Source organism: Vipera ursinii, assembly GCF_947247035.1.
Source record: "Vipera ursinii genome assembly, chromosome: 12".
NCBI lineage: Eukaryota > Metazoa > Chordata > Lepidosauria > Squamata > Viperidae > Vipera > Vipera ursinii.
In genome coordinates, this window is record NC_139525.1 from 1,657,800 (window position 1) to 1,675,260 (window position 17,461).

The 17,461-nt window shown below is 42.3% G+C and overlaps 1 protein-coding gene across 1 annotated transcript; it reads left to right on the plus strand.

Annotated features, from left to right (window-relative positions):
* Positions 1–11,374: 11,374 nt before the first annotated feature.
* On the plus strand, positions 11,375–14,992 carry BRS3 (bombesin receptor subtype 3; the record flags this gene model as incomplete). Its single annotated transcript, XM_083371854.1, has 3 exons — positions 11,375–11,805; positions 12,991–13,339; positions 14,575–14,992. The coding sequence occupies 3 exons, from the start codon at positions 11,375–11,377 to the stop codon at positions 14,968–14,970; spliced, it is 1,176 nt and encodes a 391-aa protein (XP_083227980.1). The 3' UTR covers positions 14,971–14,992.
* Positions 14,993–17,461: the final 2,469 nt, after the last annotated feature.

Sequence of the window (17,461 nt, forward strand, 5' to 3'; positions counted from 1 at the left end):
GAGATGCTTGTGCGAAACAGTCTGGGACTGGAGCATTACTGTAATGTGGAATTAGAGTCCATGGTTTTTCCCAGTCTTTGGGGGACAAGACAAAAAATAAAATAAAATTGACCTCCTTTCTATAGTTTTAAAAGCATTGGAATCCATAAAGGGATGAACAGCCTGCTTAGAACGTGGTAAGTTTGCCAAAGAAAAAGTGTTAGACTTTGTCGTGATTCTCCTAGAAATATTTGCCTCCCACTAAATTTCCAACTGCCCAGAATCCAAAGTCTGCAGCTTTTCGGTAATGAACAGTCACCTTTTGCAAGAAAGTAGAATTCTAGGATTTCAAAGAAAAAGAGGAGCAATTTTTTTGCTTCTCCTTATTCAGATCTTTAGTGACATTTCACTCCCAGGCCTGCCTTTGCACACCCAGAAGTGTGCAGAATATATTTCTGCCCAAGCAGTGAAGGAGAAATGCTTTTTATAAGGAATACAAGCCAACATGAAACATCTGAAGGTGATGGACGGATCCCATCTCTGGCAAATGTTTTTGTTCTCCACAGTAGCGCTTGTAAGTGTGATTTCTGGGTGGCAGATGTGGTGTGAAAAGTGGGAATTCAGAATTTATGACACAATCACGTTAGCAGGAACACAGCTTGTCGTATCTTGAATGTTGACACCCCCGGCATGCTTCCTCCCCCAGCCATGTTCTCTCCACCCTCCCAGTTCCAAGTGAGAACATAGCAATGTGCCACTGCTGAATACACTACCCGTTAGATGATGATGATGATGATCATGATGATCATGATGGTGATGTTATCCACTTAGTCATGTCCCACTCTTGATGATTCTATGGACCTGGTCTTTCCACAACTTCCGATCCTGCACTACTTTTTTCAGTTTTTCTATGTGCTGGTTGGTGTCAGCTTTGCTGGTGTCCAATCATCGTGTTCTTTGTTGGCCCGGTTTCCTTTTACTGCCCCCCCTTCCAAACATATCCCAAAGGAGCTTTTTCTAAAGGCAACTGGGCCTTCTTTGTTTTTGCTTGAAGGCTTTTCACTTCTCATCCAAGAAGCTTCTTCAGTTCTGTTTTCTTTGTTTTTCCTTGAAGGCGTTTCGATTCTCATCCAAGAAGCTTCTTCAGTTCTGACCATGACCAGGATGACTGAGAATCTCCACAGACATTCTTCCCAACATAATTGTGTTTTGTTCCCCCCCCCCCAGTGAATTCCCGTGAGTGACCCGGCCAAAATAAGGGAGATGCAGTTTTGTAATGTTCCCTTCCAATGACGTTATAACTAGTCCTTGAGTTACAATTTGTGATGGTCATGAATCGGGTCACCCCGGGGGATCGACTTGATTTTATGACCATTTTGCAGTGGCCATTAAACAAACGCTGTGGTCATTAAGTGAAGCGATGGTTTGCTATGCTTCAGTTTTGCCAAGAGCCAAAAGTAAACGCCAGTTCTTGGCAAAACTGCCCCCCAAAATGCAGTCTTGTGACTGTGGGATGCTGCAGGTGGACGTAAACGTGGCCTGGATGCTGAGTGTTTAAAGTCTGGTCACCTGACTATGTGTGTCGGGGGGGGGAAGGGGAACTGAGTGTTTGAACATTGAATCTCGGCTGTAAGCACCCCCAAGGAAATCCATTATATTTTCACTAAGTGAGTGGTCATAAAAGGAGGACTACCTGTATATAACAGGGTATGATGGCCTCCATACCATGTCATTCTGAGCTCTTGTGTACTTTCTTCAGAATCTTAACGATCATGGAACAAATTGGTTTCAAGATGAACTTCAGTGGGAGAAATGAATCCGTCATCTTTCCTAGGCTGGCTCTGGCAGTGCTCCGGCCAGATCCTATGAACTTCCAGGGAGTTGCTTTTGGGATTGTATCCTACACTCTGGAGACCAGCCCACAGGTGCGCCACCTTTTAACACTGGGTTTCTCCCCACTTCTTTATCACCTGTTTCTGCCAGATACTTCCTGAATTAATTTGAAATCGACTCTAGAACTTTTCCCTTACAGCTCAGCATCCAGTCAACAGCCTTCACGGATGTTCAGGCCTCAATATATTTGCCAGGATCATTGAGAAATTACCTAACGTCCCAATCTTTGGATGGAGACAGTTTTGCCGGGATTCAATTCACCTTTTTTGGTGCCCCGTCATTGTTTGAGGTAAATAGGCTGGATTTGCAAGAATAGAAGGAAACTTAGCAATGGATCCAAGGAAGAGAGAAACAGCTGAACCCCAAGATTTAACCTGTGTGCCCCTCATTCTGGTGGAAAGTGGTTGGAAATGGCCCTGAGAGACGAGTAGGACAGAGAAAGGAGGGAAAAAAATTGTTTTTCTTTTTCAGGACAGTAGTTTGAAGAACGAAGTTCTGAACACCTACGTTGTAGGTGCCAGCATTGAAAACAAGACAATTGAAGACCTCAAGAAACCAGTCAGCATAGTTCTGCAGCACAGAAGCCCACATGGGGTAGAGCACTTGGGTTATTTTCACAACATTGAAGGGCATTACTTAGCTGGAGTTGTCATGGATGGCTGGTTTGAGAAGACTGTGCACCAAGAGAGGCCTACAGACTTGTGGAGAGCCTTCACGTAATCAAAGAAAGAGGCTATAGCAGAGATCCTAGACCTTGGTGGAGTTAAAAGAACAGAAATATGGAAAGACACAGCTCCCTTGGCATTGTTATTGATTGACTGAGCTAGATTTTCACTCTTCCTATCATCCTATCAATGAACAGGATGCACTAAAGAGAAATAACATTTTACATATCGACAACATAATTTTTTAATTACAATTCTGGACCAAAATAAAGTAAACAATCAACCAGTCATTACTTAAGTCAACATTGCAATGAGTCAGATGGCACATAAACTATATTTAGCCACCTCACCTCATACATGCAGATATTATCATTTTTACCGAAGTTTTGAATGTTAGCAATGGGCAAATCCAACAATATTTCCAGGGCACTGAGTTGCCGAACTAGAGAATTGGGAAATTGGAGAAAATCCTGCTCATTTCTACTAGTGGTAACAGAAGGAGAGCTCTTGACTTAAGGGAAGATCAGGTGCATCAAAGGTTGCACCTTCTGGTACAGCATATGTGGGAATTCTTTGCTACCTAGGATTTCCTTTGCTTGAGCTATTTTCTTTCTCTTTTTTTACTACTAGGATAATGCTACTGTACACTGCGTCTTTTGGGACTTCAGTAGGAATGGTGAGTACTGAGGAATCCAATGAGAGAGGGTGAGCAACATCTTCATGTTCTAAACAAGCCAGCATGAATCTCTGTTCACACTCCCTCCATCCTTCAGTGCAGCCTTGAAGTCAGGCAGCAGCTATAAACAGCAGGCAGGAGGTATTAAACCTGGGTGAAATATTTCATTTCTCTGCTGTGCAGATGGCCTGGGTGGCTGGAATACCTCAGGGTGTGAAATGAAGCATACAGATAGTACCTATACAATCTGCAACTGTAATCACCTGACCCATTTTGGAGTTCTGCTGGTAAGGTGATTTCAATCTTTGCCCGTTACAGTGGGGAAAAACAGGAATGCCCAGTTTTGGCAACTTTAGGACCTCTGGACTTCAACTCCCAGCATTCTCCAGCCAGCCATCTGGATGACACCGGATGGGGACAATTGTATAGATTTTCTCTTTTTTTTAGGACTTATCTCGGACACCCCTGAGCAATGCTGATGAGTGGGCTTTAGCACTGGTGACCTACGTGGGGTGTGGCATTTCCTCCATTTTCCTGGGCTTGGTACTGTTGGTTTATCTCTCGATTGAGTGAGTCGAGTTGGCGGTCTGTTTTTCTTTCTGAACTCAACAAAATTTATTTAGGTTTTGTTTCAATACCCAACTCTATCTTTCTTTATCAAAGTTCCTGCAAATCTGGTAGGGTCAAGCTACATATTACATTAATTGCCTGTAGAAGATTAGATAGATCTAGATCTAGATAGATGATAGATGATAGATGAATGGAGGGATGGAGGAAAGATGAGAGATGAGAGAGAGAAAGAGAAAGGGGATAGATAGATAGATAGATAGATAGATAGATAGATAGATAGATAGATAGATAGATAGATAGATAGATGATAGATAGATAGATATAGAGATAGATAGATAGAGTAGCACGAATCAAAGGAAATCAAATAACGAGATCTGTATGACAGTGTAGGAAGTTAATGTCTTTTCCCCCTTTCATTGCAGCAAAGTCTGTGAGGACTATCCTTCCAAAATCCTCGTCAACCTCTGCTTTGCTTTGTTGATGCTCAACCTTGCTTTCTTGGTGAACTCTTGGCTAGCCACGTTTCAGAATCCTGGCCTTTGCATCACCGTTGCCGTGGCCTTGCATTACTCCCTGCTATCTGCCTTTACCTGGATGGGTCTGGAAGCCATCAACATGTATTTTGCCCTGGTGAGAGTCTTCAAAGTCTACATTCCATATTACATGCTCAGGTTGTCCATAGCTGGCTGGGGTAAGTATCAGAGATATGCTCCTTTTATTGTTTATAGGAACGTTTCAGAATTTTGCAATGTGGTTTACATTTTTAAGAGATGTGTGCCTTTGGTGGCTTTCAGTGTGGGCACACAGGAAAGGACATCTCCAAATAAGTTCTTGATGGCACCACCAGAGGGAGATGCAACCTATCTTTGGGTACCAAGGTCCATCAAGCAACCTGAGGGAATGGAGACAAGGCTGCTTGGTGTTTTTTCTTGCAGTCCTCCCATTAGGGCATCTGGTTGGCTAGAATGGACAGGGCCAGAGTTCCTTGGGGGGGATCGAATGTCGAGGAGGAGGAGGTGGAGGAGGAGGAGGAGGAGGAGGAGGAGGAGGAGGAGGAGGAAGAAGAAGAAGAAGAAGAAGAAGAAGAAGAAGAAGAAGAAGAAGAAGAAGAAGAAGAAGAAAACTTGTCTCTTAGAAGACCTCTGATTCTGCCTATTATATGTTGTATTCAGTTTAAAACTGGGGTGGATGTCGCCCACAAATGCAGGATGATGCCCTACAGCTGTTATTGTTAAAATGTCCCATTTTAATGTGACAAAGGAAGAAATTTCAGGCTAAAATCATTGAAATTAATTCTTAAGCTTCACAAGGCTGAACTGCTCTTAATTTTTTTTATATGGAAGTTAGATACTAAAGCAAATTCTTCCTTTGTTCACCTATTATTAACACCCTTCCCTGTTAAATGGGGCTTCCCTATTTCATTTCTTTTCTCCAGCTAGGACTTAATTAAACCTCTGCAGGTGTTTCTCCTTTTTTGGTTAATGTGGTTTTGTTTTCTTGGGGGTCCTTAGGAATTCCAGCACTTATTGTAATTGTGGCCCTCAGCATCAGCAGAGACTTCTATGGGACTGAATTTGTTTTGAGAAGAAACACTGACAGCCCATCAATGCAGTTGTAAGTCTCTTGTTTTGATTATTTTTACCTAGGAGAACAGCAGGAGAGAAATTAGACTGAAGAACCCATTGCTATAATTGCTACTGTTCCATCTTTAGCCCCTAAATTGTTTGCACACCTACTTCTGCACGTTGCAGTGGTAAAAATATTGGGCTAGGTCGGAGCAGGAAAACTCAGATTCTAGTCTATCATGAAAGCTCATCAAAATACTTCAGGTCAGTTGTTCAGCCTCAGTCCAACCTATTTCACAGGATTTTTGTTGTGGGGAAAAAATAGGAGGCTGAAGAAACATCACATACCATGCATGAGTTTGTGAATGGAAGGTGGACATAAATCAAATCAAATCAAATCAAATCCATCCATCCATCTATCCAAGGTGCTACTTTTTATCTATAAACCTGTCTTCTCCTGCCTGGTATCTTCTAAGAAGGTTGGATTGAAACTTCAACCAGTCAACATGGAGTTGACCAACACATCTTCCTTTGTCTTTCTCCAGTTGCTGGATTCAGGACAACTCGGTTTTTTACATCTCTGTAGTTGGCTATTTCATCCTGGTATTCCTGATCAATATCAGCATGTTTGTTACTGTCCTTTGTCAAATCCGTGTCATGAAAACCAACAATTGCAGGGTTGGGAAGGATCGGAGTAACGAATTCCTCCTTGACTTGAAGAGAGTGACCAGCTTGACATTTTTACTGGGTTTGACTTGGGGTTTTGCCTTCTTTGCGTGGGGCCCCTTGAAGATTGCCTTCATGTACATCTTTGCCATTTGCAATTCCTTGCAAGGTAAGTCTCATGATAAGGTGCACTGACCATGGGGGAAGGACCATAGCACAAGAGGAGCACATGACCTAGTTGTGGTCTTTGGTAATTCCAACTACAAGGTCCTGGTGCTCCTTTAGGTCTGTTGTGACAAAGATCCATCTCCCTACAATACATTAGAATAAAGGTAGAGTAATTCCAAAACATCTTCCAGGTGCCAGGTTTAGGGAAGCCCAAGGAGACAATACTCAGGTCATGAGATGGTGGAGCACCTGCTTTAGATGTAGGAGATTGCATTTCCAGGTGCTTCCATTAAATATTTCCAATTGTAATCAAGGTATGATTTGTGTCTGCTCTCCTTTATCTCCTCTTTCTTCTCTGTCCCACCACTGGATGAGATTTCTTATTGTCTCCTCTAGAAATTATAAATTTGAGTGGGGTGGGGGAAATGAGATACCTATTTTGGAGTCTTCAATTCCCTATGGTATGGTAGAACATTTTGTAGTGTCTGTTGAAGAACCAGAATACTTCTGATTTTGTCGATGCTTTGTTAATTTCTGTGGGATGCCGTGGTGCTTTCCACAACTCATCTGCTCCTATGCCCATTCTATAATTTATGAAAACCTTGGTGAGCAGAATGTGTGTGGAATCCAAGGGACATTTATCTGCTTTCCTTTCTAGGCTTCTTCATCTTTGTTTTTCACTGCCTCATGAGGGAAAACATAAGGAAGCAATGCCAGATACACTTCTGTTGTGGGAAATTTCGGCTCAGCAATTTTCGTAAGGCACCCAGAGTTTCTTCCTGTTCTGATGTGGTGCTCTCTTCCTCAACTTGATGGGTTCACTCACACAAACTTGCAAGGGTTGGCCTTAACAATGAAACACGTGCAAGCGTGTGATTGCTGCCCTGCTCAGGGCAAGATTTGGTTCAGGAGCTATGATAGAACATGCCTTAAATGATTCTGTGGAAGAAAGCAGAATTTCTACATCTTATTCGAGATTTTATATCTGTGTTTTCCTCTGTTCTTCCATCTGATTTCAGAGGGGATCGGCTCAGCCACCGTCCTGGGAAATTACCCTTGCATCTTTGAGCGGAAACAGTCATGTCATTCTTTAAAGTCACTCAAGTCTTGCACCACAGGCTCCATATCCAAAGGCTCTGAAAGTTTACCAGAAGCAAGTCCAGAAGTTGGGTTTAAAACTGGTGAGAAGGAACAATGGATATCTGGGGGAGTAAGGGCTTTGCGTATCCATGGAGCAGAATCCTAAAAGTCTCTTTGACTGTTTCTCTTCTGAGAAGAACGGCCTCCCTTAGTTAGTGGAAAACAAGCACAATGATGCTAATTTTTTAGCCAGCGGGGAGTTTTTACAGGAGGATAAAGCATTCAAAGCATTTCCTGTGGAGCCAGAAGTGGAATGGACCACTCTTCTGTTGCATTGTGGTCCAAGCCTAAGACCCTTCCAAATGGAAAGAGTAAGCAACAGCAGTCAAGCTCAACTAGACCACATCAAGATTTAAGAGATGCCTTCATACAACATGCTAAGCTGAGACAATGTCAGCCCTAGAAGATGGTGGTTGACCTCTTATGCAGAGGAAGTCATTTTTATAAATTCCCAGTTCAGCCTAGAATATTTTAGTAATCTGATTAGGCATGTTGAGTGAATGCATCTGTTGAGTAAGGCCACATAGACAAGATAGCCACTGTGAGTTGGTAGCACTCAGATTATAGGGGACTGTCAATAAATATTCCACAGAGAACTGATGATCTGCTATGTTTTAGGGACAAATATATCCAGTAGCTAAAATATATTCCCATCTATTTATATTTTAGATCAGGTTGCTTGCTGCAGAATCAGCCATATGTCCTCAGCTTCTCAGGCAGTCAAGCTTCCTCATGCAAGAAGAATATCACCAGCAGACGTTGACCTACATCACACAGAGAAAAATAAAGATTTGTCTTAAAGGGGAATCTTACTCTTTGAAGTTTATTCTCATAGCTCAAAACAAATGCTCTTACTCAAAATTCAACAATCAGCCTTCAAACAGTTGAATGGAGGAGATGCTGTTAGTCTCCCTCTCCCATATGCCAGTTGTGGGCAACTGAAGTAGGAAGTCAATTTAAGTTGGAGAATAAGCAGGACAGGAGACCAGTTGTCAGATTTTGGACTGCAAACATTGTGGGTGTATTTGTGTAGGATCAGCTTCAACACAATGGGGGGGGGGGGCGAGGGACATATTACTGTCTTATCTCTAGACTGGGCTTTCACAAAATACAGTAAGCCACAAGGTGATCTGGTTATTTGTAACATGGTGTGTTCTGAGATTCTGGCCCACTGTAGCTCATTTAAGGCTAAGCAAACATTGATGTAGCCCACAATCTTAGAGAGCAAGAACACTCAAGTGCGCTCAGAAATGAACACCAGAGGGTACGGATTTATTTTGTCAAAGAAATGAAAGTCTGCAATAAAAATGAAAAGCCAAGAATAGAAGTGGACAAAACCAAGACTTCAGATGAAGAAATATCAGATGTTGGTCAGAGATTCTAAACTACAATCCCCATTAGGTCTATTCAGTATGACCAACGACAAGAGATTGTAGAGTTCTAGGTCAGAGCCACTCAAAGCAGCAACGGTCTTCTTTTGGTTTACATAAAAAAAATGTTCATCTTTACCAGGTGTACAAACATCTCCTGCAAAAGAGGTTGAGTCTGTTTTTCTCAGCCATTTAACACAGAAGCAACAGAGGCAGGTGGAATGATGTCTTTAAAATCAGTTAGAAGTGAGTCAACAAAACAGAAAGAAGAGAAAGCTTGCTTGTTTACGCCAATCGCAGAATGCCATTTATTCAAGAAAGGGGAATTTTCTCCCACTAGTTCTATTTCTTCTGCTGGATAGCACCTTTGTGCTTTCATTGCACAACTTAAAGATGGTATAATCGTGTCTCTTCCAACGCGGCATTGTTCAAGTTGTCATTTGGACTGAAGGCCTGTAATTTTATTTGAAGGCGTAAATCACGCCAACTGTCTCCTTGCAGAAAGCCACCTGATGCCTCAGAGGTGCTATTGCTGCAGGTAGTAGAAGAAAATAGAGAATATTTGCCTCTTATGCAGCTTCAGAGATGGACCCTCATCCAGAAATATGCCTGAAAGGGGCATATATTTAATTTTGGGTGCGTGGGCGGGTCTGGAAATTGCTTTATGACAAGGATGCATGATCTATTTATGTACCCACTTTGACCAAAGTGAGGAAAAAAGTTCGATGTTATAACCACTGGGAGAAAAAAGGGTTCTGTTTAAAAGATGTTTTGTACCAAAGATGTCAGCAGCATAATGACTGTATCGATAATGCTTCAGGCTTATTCTGGGATGTGGAGATTTGTGCATTTACATATATAATGTCAACATACACCATCTTTTTTTTTCCTGCTCTGAAACTCTTCCCTGACAGCTCCAGAAATGAGGGATAATGAAACAAATCAAGAATTGATTCACCTTTTCAAAATGCAAATGCCATTTGCACTCACTTTTTAATCAAAGTGACTCAAGCCTTCTGAATATTAATATCTACTGGAGGGAAATGGCCCACCTCTCTGGAAACAGATCTGAATGACTAACATATTTTTTGCAAGAGGTCCCACAGCCTGAAGTTACCCACTTTTAAAAGGCATCTCAAATCCAAACAGATTAGAGACATAATGTGGAATATTCTGATGATTAATGGGGTAGGGTGGGATGGAAATCAGCTTGTCATCGTTCTTCATTTATAAAAGCTTGGGATAATTGTCCTGTAGCTCAAAAAGAAAAAAAAAGCTTTTTAACTACTCTTTTTCTTGGGAGAAGATAGTTTGAGATTGATGATCTTCTTTGGCTTGGAGGCTTCTGCCTTGACTAGCAGGACAAATGCTTTTGTGAGCAACAGCAATGATCTTCTTCTATAGCAATAATCCAGGGATTGATCATCTAGGATGTGTTGTGGGTGCCCTCACAAAATGGCTGCCATGGTGAGGAGAGACACGGGGTTTTGCTTTCTGTGGTCCCTTTGAATCCTCTAGGATTTAATCTTTCTTTTTCTCTGGACACAAAGGAAGCCACTGAGATGAATCCTTTATAATGTCATTATCTTTCAAGGATGTCACCGGGGTACCTGAAGACTCAGAAGCCTTTTTGGTCCACAAAGATGCTCTTAGACAAAAGATGCTGTGTGGAAGGGCAGAAATGTTCAGAGTGTTTCCAATCCATGGGCTGCTCATCCTTTGCTTGAAAAGCTTCAGTGATGGAGCCCCCATGACTTTACAAGTCCACTTGGGATTGATGTCAAGCACCTCCCACCCGCCCCAAACCAAGAAAGATGCTCAGTTACTCCTGAGCAAGTTCCTTTAATGTTCCTCACAAAGAGACAGAAATCTTGCCAAACTATAGCACACTACTTGCCTCATTAAAGAGATACTTCAAGAATTTCTAGGAAGAAGCTGTTTTGACTTACTCCCAAACGACTCTTGATCCTCTGCAATGCAACCTCTCATTCTGGGGAATCCAGACTACATTCCACTACAGTAGATGATTGTCCCAATCTCACAGGTAAGTTGGAAGCGTCCTGGAGTTTTGAAAATTCATAAAAGCAAATCACTCTTCTTTTCTGCTTCTCAAGCCTGTCATCTCTAGTTTGTGACAGAAGCTTCATCTTTACCCACTGTTACATCCCAGTTATTCAAAGAGGCAGAATTCTGAATCCTGTCAATTCAGTTTGCAAATAAAATAAAATAAACTGTCAAGAAAAAACTGAATGTAATGGAAAACCTGCTGACAGAACAGTGAGCCAGGGTATATAAAGAAACTCAAGACTGACGCCTCTTTTCATATTTTGCAATCTGAATTTATTTTCTTCTCCATCTCTTCATCTCCACGTTCACCCACAGTATCTCTGAAGCGTATTCAAACAAGAAAAAGAGAGAGAGAGAGAAAAGGGGGGTGGAAAACCTCCAACCATCTTTTCTACCTCCCACACAGTTCAGCAGTGAAATCTATGCATATTTGTCTTTATCATGCTTGGTGACTCCATAGCAAGATGAAAAGGGTTGAATCTCCTGAGCAGTTGATTTTCTGGTGAATCTGTTGGACCTCTCTTCATCTTTTTCACATGTTCATGGACAGGACATGACATGGGATGAGTTTTAAGGGTTTCCTATCAGTTTAACTACACTCGGATTCTTCAAAAAATGCGGTCATCATTGCTGATGAGAAATGCTGATCTCTATGAAGGTATCAACTCAACAGAAGAGCTGGCTTCCTTACTGAGCAACCAAACAGGCCAGGAAAGCTGGTCTGGAGATGCCTCCCTTGGTTTGGGGACTCTCTGTAGCATTTACGCAGCCTACGCCTCCATCATTTCTATGGGTCTTCTAGGAAATGTTATCCTTGTCAAAGTCTTCTTCAAGATCAAGTCCTTGCAGACGGTCCCCAATATTTTCATTACCAGCCTGGCTTTTGGGGATCTGCTCCTTCTCTTGACCTGCGTGCCAGTTGACGCTGCCTGTTACATCGTGGATACGTGGTTGTTTGGACGAATCGGCTGCAAACTCCTGTCTTTTATTCAACGAACCTCCGTGGGGGTATCCGTATTCACCCTCACAGTCCTCAGTGCTGACAGGTGAGTTTTGAGCGTTTCACTCTTCATGAAGGCATTGTAAGAAATTAAACTTCCTAGGCAAGATTGGACCATGCTAGTCCACTGACCCGACCATCAAATGGCCAAATACAGATATTTCCACTACCCTGCATTCTTTATTCCTATCTGATCACAGAGTTGACCGCTGGGACATCTTCTGACTAGGAATGGATGCAAATTCTGATGCGTGGGAGAGTGTGTATTTGTGTGAGTGTAGGCTACGGTTTGGAAGATTTGTTTTTCTAGTTGAGCAAAATCACTGCAGTTGAGCATCTCCTTATCTGTTAGGCTGTTTCAGTATTTAAAAGGTTCCTTTTCATTTCCAAGTAACGGAAAGTCACTGTGATAGATTCTGTTTTTCCTAATGGAGGAGAATCAGGAAATTTTTGAAGCAAATTCTTTAAAATTCACTGCTAACATCTAAAAATAATATTATTTACGGCGCAGCAGAGAAATGAATGAGCCAGAGAAAGAATAATGATATATTGGAAAAAACAAAATGCCTAAAAAAAGAGAATCTATGCTGCCTCTTGGTGCTACCTAGTGGTGTGGGAAAGCAATTTACAAAAATACAAAATGAAATGTCAGGATGATTAGAACACCTCTGGGGCCCGTTGCCTAAGATTCAAAGAAGTTTTAATTTCCTGGACTAAATCAACTGGCTTTTATTAAACTTGGGCACTTCAGAGGACAAATATATTTGCCCAAGAATAATAAGTAGCATCAAAGATTTAGCTGTTGAACGTCTGGACCAGGGCAAGATAACACCTACCCAGGGCTTGGAGGGTGGCAGTGTCATTAGAAGACCTTTGTGTTGGCTTCATGGGCTCTCTGAGCAAGGTCACTGAAAATCTATGGTATATTTTAATTTCCCTGCACATTTTGAGGTAAGAAGCACAGAGACTGTTGTATAACCCTGAGAGAGAGAGAGAGAGAGACTCAACGTAGTCTGAAAAACAAAGCACCCTAACCCCAGATACCCTCCACAAACAGAGGAGGGGGAAACCCTGAAGGTCCCAGCTCCATCATTCTCCTGCTCCCTGAGCATTTTTCCTCAGAAATTGTCACAACTGAAGGTTACCCACTTGTGTTCAAGACCATCCTGTTCTATTGTTTTTGTGGTCATTTCATTAGCCCTCCAAGACCTGACACAAACTGTGTTGGTAGGTACAAGGCTATTGTGAAACCTTTGGAGCTCCATTCGGATGCTGTTCTGAAGACCTGCTGTAAAGTTGCTTGCATCTGGATCGTCTCCATGTTATTGGCTGCTCCAGAAGCCGTATCTTCTGACCTCTATACTTTCCACATGCCGGAGAAGAACACCACCCTCAAAACCTGTGCGCCGTATCCCATCTCTGAACGTGTCCTGCAGGAGGTCCACTCGCTGGTTTGCTTCTTGATCTTCTACATCTTACCCCTGGCCATCATATCTATCTACTACTTTCTGATTGCCAGGACGCTCTACAAAAGTACATCCAGTATGCCCGCAGAAGAGCAGGGTCATGCTCGTAAACAGGTAGGCAAAAATGTCCAGTCTGCATTTCTTACATATATGGGCCTTTCAAAACAGAAACAGGTGTTCTTCTTAGAGATAGGTCTTCTGGAAAACACGCAGGTCAACCCAGTGGGATCACTCAACCGCAGGATGTTCACAGGCATGTGGGCTAATGGGTGTCATAAAAAGAACTCAAGGTGGACTATGAAAGGTTGAGCAAACGGACATGTTTTGTCCCAAAATGGCATCACTGTTTTGGAATCCAGAGGTGCTGTTTGAAGCACATGTGGCCCACAAGAAAGTTCAGTGGGGAGAAAGCATTATTGTTTCACTGTGTGCCACCCAGTCATTTTTGTGAGATGGGCGGCTGAGGTGGGCTTCAGGTTTGAATCCCTAATCTGTAGTAATCTGGAATTTAACTCCAGAAAAGCAAATTTGGCTTTTCCCCCTCACAACTGTAGAACCCTTTTCCCTTCTTCTTGTGTTGCACAAACCATGTTTTCTTTGCAGCTTTTATCAAGGGCAGGCTACACCCAGCTCTGGTTTTCTGCTGATAAGTGGCAGAAAGGAACTGGGGAGATGTTTCCCAGCTTGTACCTCAGGGAAAACTCTGACAAGCAGCAGCAGCAGCAGCAGTAATCCAGCCCAGCTTTTATGAAAAGAAGAAGCTAAACCTAGGCAGTTCTAAGTCAGTCCTTGACTCCTCAAGGGAATTCCGGGAGTTGAAGTCCACCAAAGGTTGGACAACCCTGCCCATCATTTTCCAGTTGACGTCCATCACTAAGGCAGGATTGGAACTCAGGTTCCTCTGCTCCTAATCCAGTACTTTATCCTCTATACCAAAATGGTTTTCTCAAGAAATCTTCCACTTGCCATTATGTAAATAGCGAGTTTCTTCTCCATATTTTTCAGTTACTAAGATTAAATACTCCTTTCTGTAAATCCCACTAATGAGCTGAACATGTTGGATGCAGTGTTGGTAATATTTACCAGGCTTGTAGGAGAACATAAGAAGATACTTGATGGGTCATGCTTTCTAACTTTCAGAGCAGTGCTCAAGCAACAGATAGCCTGGATGAACTGTTATATGTTGTCGTTATTGGTTTATAGCAAAAAAAAAAAGCACAGAAGTTTCCTTTCATTGGCGTCATCAATTAGCAGCATTTATCTTTTCTTGCCATGTTGATGTTGGGTTATTTTAAGAAGCCTACATAGAAACCAGGAACAATAATTTGCACGTATTTCCCCCCCCTTAGATTGAATCCCGCAAGCGAGTGGCCAAAACCGTGCTGGTCTTAGTAGGATTGTTTGCATTCTGCTGGCTACCCAATCACATCCTCTACCTGTACCGTTCGTTCACCTACCACACTTCCATAGACACGTCCACTTTCCATCTGGTGGCCACCATTTTCTCCCGGGCGTTGGCCTTCAGCAATTCCTGCGTCAACCCCTTTGCTCTCTACTGGCTGAGTAAAAGCTTCCGCCAACATTTCAAGAAGGAAATCTTGTGTTGCAAAGCAAAGGTGCCCGTCAGAAGAGCCAGCCTGACTCAGAGCCACACCCCAAGCAGAGCCATGTCAGTCACAGGATCGGAAATCAGTGTCACTTTGCTCACAGATTATAGCATCACCAAAGAAGAGGAGAGCGTTTAATTGTACTGGAGGATCATCGTCCCGCTTGGACTGCCCAGCAAGATCTAGAAAATTGCTGAATGTAGAGGAGAGCTTCTTGTGCTTAGTAGAAATCTTCTCAATGCATTGTAAGATAGCACACCGCAGCATCACAAAACTTTTCCTGCAAATCACAGCAGTTCGTTTCACATGGTTTTCCTCCCAAGCTGCCCTCCCAGGCATGTTCAACTTAATCAAAACCAGCATATTCCCTTTGCCTTTGCAAGGAGGAGAAGCAAAAACTTGACTTGATTTAGATCAGGGTACGGAACATTGGAAGCTGCGTAGGAAGGAAAGGCCTGTCAAGAGTCCGTTAACCTGGAGGATGAGCTCTTGAGACTGCAGGAGAAGAAAAGGGCTGGCTAGCAGCTCCAATAGCATTAACAGAATAACAGCGTTGGAAGGGACCTAGGAGTTCTTCTAGTCCCACCCCCTGCTCAGGCAGGAGACCCTATACCATTTCAGACAAGTGACTGTCCAGTCTCTTCCTAAAAACCTCCAGTGTTGGAGCACCCACAACTTCTGAAGGCAAACTCTTCCACTGATTAATTGTTCTGTCAGAAAATTTCTCCTTAGTTCCAGTTTGCTTCTCTCCTTGATTAGTTTCCATCCAGTGTTTCTTGCATTAGAAAGAGGTACCGAGGTTTCATGAAAAAAAGGGGATTAGTGACAATCAGTCATAAAGTGGCCCATGCACCGTCGGAATACTCCCACCAAGTATATACTGCTTGCAAATAATGGCCAATAAGCCGCTCTCTTCATATTCTGCTTCCAGAGACATTTGCTTCTGCATTCAAGGAGATTTAGAGATACAGGTGGTCATACTCTTGATCAGTGTACTTATGACGGTTGCAGCATCCTGGGGTCATGTCATCATCAGCTGTGATCTTCTCAGGGCGCTTCCAACACACAAAGTCAATGGGGGAAGCCCTATTCGCTTAAGGACTGCATGACTAGCCTAACAACTGTGACATAAAAGGTCATTAAAATCGGGCATAACTCATTTCACAGCCACATTGCTTCGTGAAGAAAATTCTGGTTCCAGCTCTGGCCGTTAAGTGAAGCACTACCTAGAATGTCCTTGCCCCTTCTTTAATGAAGTAAGAGGTTTGCATTTATTGTTTAAACAGGCTTTTTTCTCCTCCATTGTACTGCAAACTTGTGAAATTTAAATTATTAAGCCCTAATAAAGCTTGCTTTCAATACGGAAAATGGTAACAGATTCTCTATTATGTGTTGTTATTGAATAACACAGTTGGAAGGGACCTCGGAGGTCATCTAGTCCAATCCCCTGCTCAGGCAGGAAGCCCTATACCATCCCAAACGGTTGTCCAATCTCTTAAAAACCTCCAGTGTTAGAGCACCACAATCAACAGAGTCCAAAGCAACCAATTTCTAGTTTTATGAGGTTCCACCCCTGTCCAGTTACGAGACCATCTTCATCAAACAGATGGGTTTAGGGTTATCATCAATAGTGATTGCTTAGCATATGGTAACATTCAATACTTGTTTTCAGGATGAGCTTGGCACGATTTTTTTTAGTTCGGAACATACTGTGAGTTGGAGAACTCTGTTTTTTAGCTTTTTCTTTAACTATTGCAATCTTAATGAATCTCATTAGAAGCCTCCCTTTCTTGCCCACAATTTCTACCATTATTCAAATGAATTGGAGGCCTGGAGATATTATATTTCCACGGATTTTGGTTACAGCATTGATCCTGTGGGTGTGCTGCGGGAAGAATCCCCACTTAAATAAGAAACCAACTGCTGGGTTGTTTCTACTGACGCTGGAATACACCAGGGAGGAAGAGAAGCACTAGATTTTACTGTGCTCCCCATGGTGCAATTTCTGAGCTGGAGCCTGGATGAACTGCACATTTCCCTACTGATTTGTTTCACATCCCTCACTAACCTATTATTTGCTGTAGTGTGGTTTGTTCACTAACACAGTTGGTTCAACACATGTCATTAACCATTATGTGTCACTGTGGCTGGATCATATATACCAAACTTTAAAAACAACATAAAGCACGTTTCCTCCAACCAATGCAATCACCATCTGCACATTGATTTGTAACTATATTGCCTTTGATTTTATTGTACTTTCAGTAAAAAACAACAGAGCTGGAATGCTACTGGTTTCAATGCAGTCTAAACCACTAGCTGTTTTCTCATAAGTGCCATTGAACTCAGTGAGTCTAACATTAAAAGAATGCATTTAGAGTTTTACACAAGTAAAAATAACCAACTGGACTGAGCTGGTATTTCCAGCTTTCACTGCTCAAAAGAAGCCAGGTATTTTACTGCCTTACTATTATAGCATCGCAATGCATTCTGAGTTCCTATGGCTAATGAATGATTTAAACTGCTTTTCTTAATATTTTGAAACCGTTCCAACTCACTAAACTCTAAATTTTGATGCTATTCAGTTTTTTGAAATATGCAACTGATCCATTCAGTTTAAGATCATAAA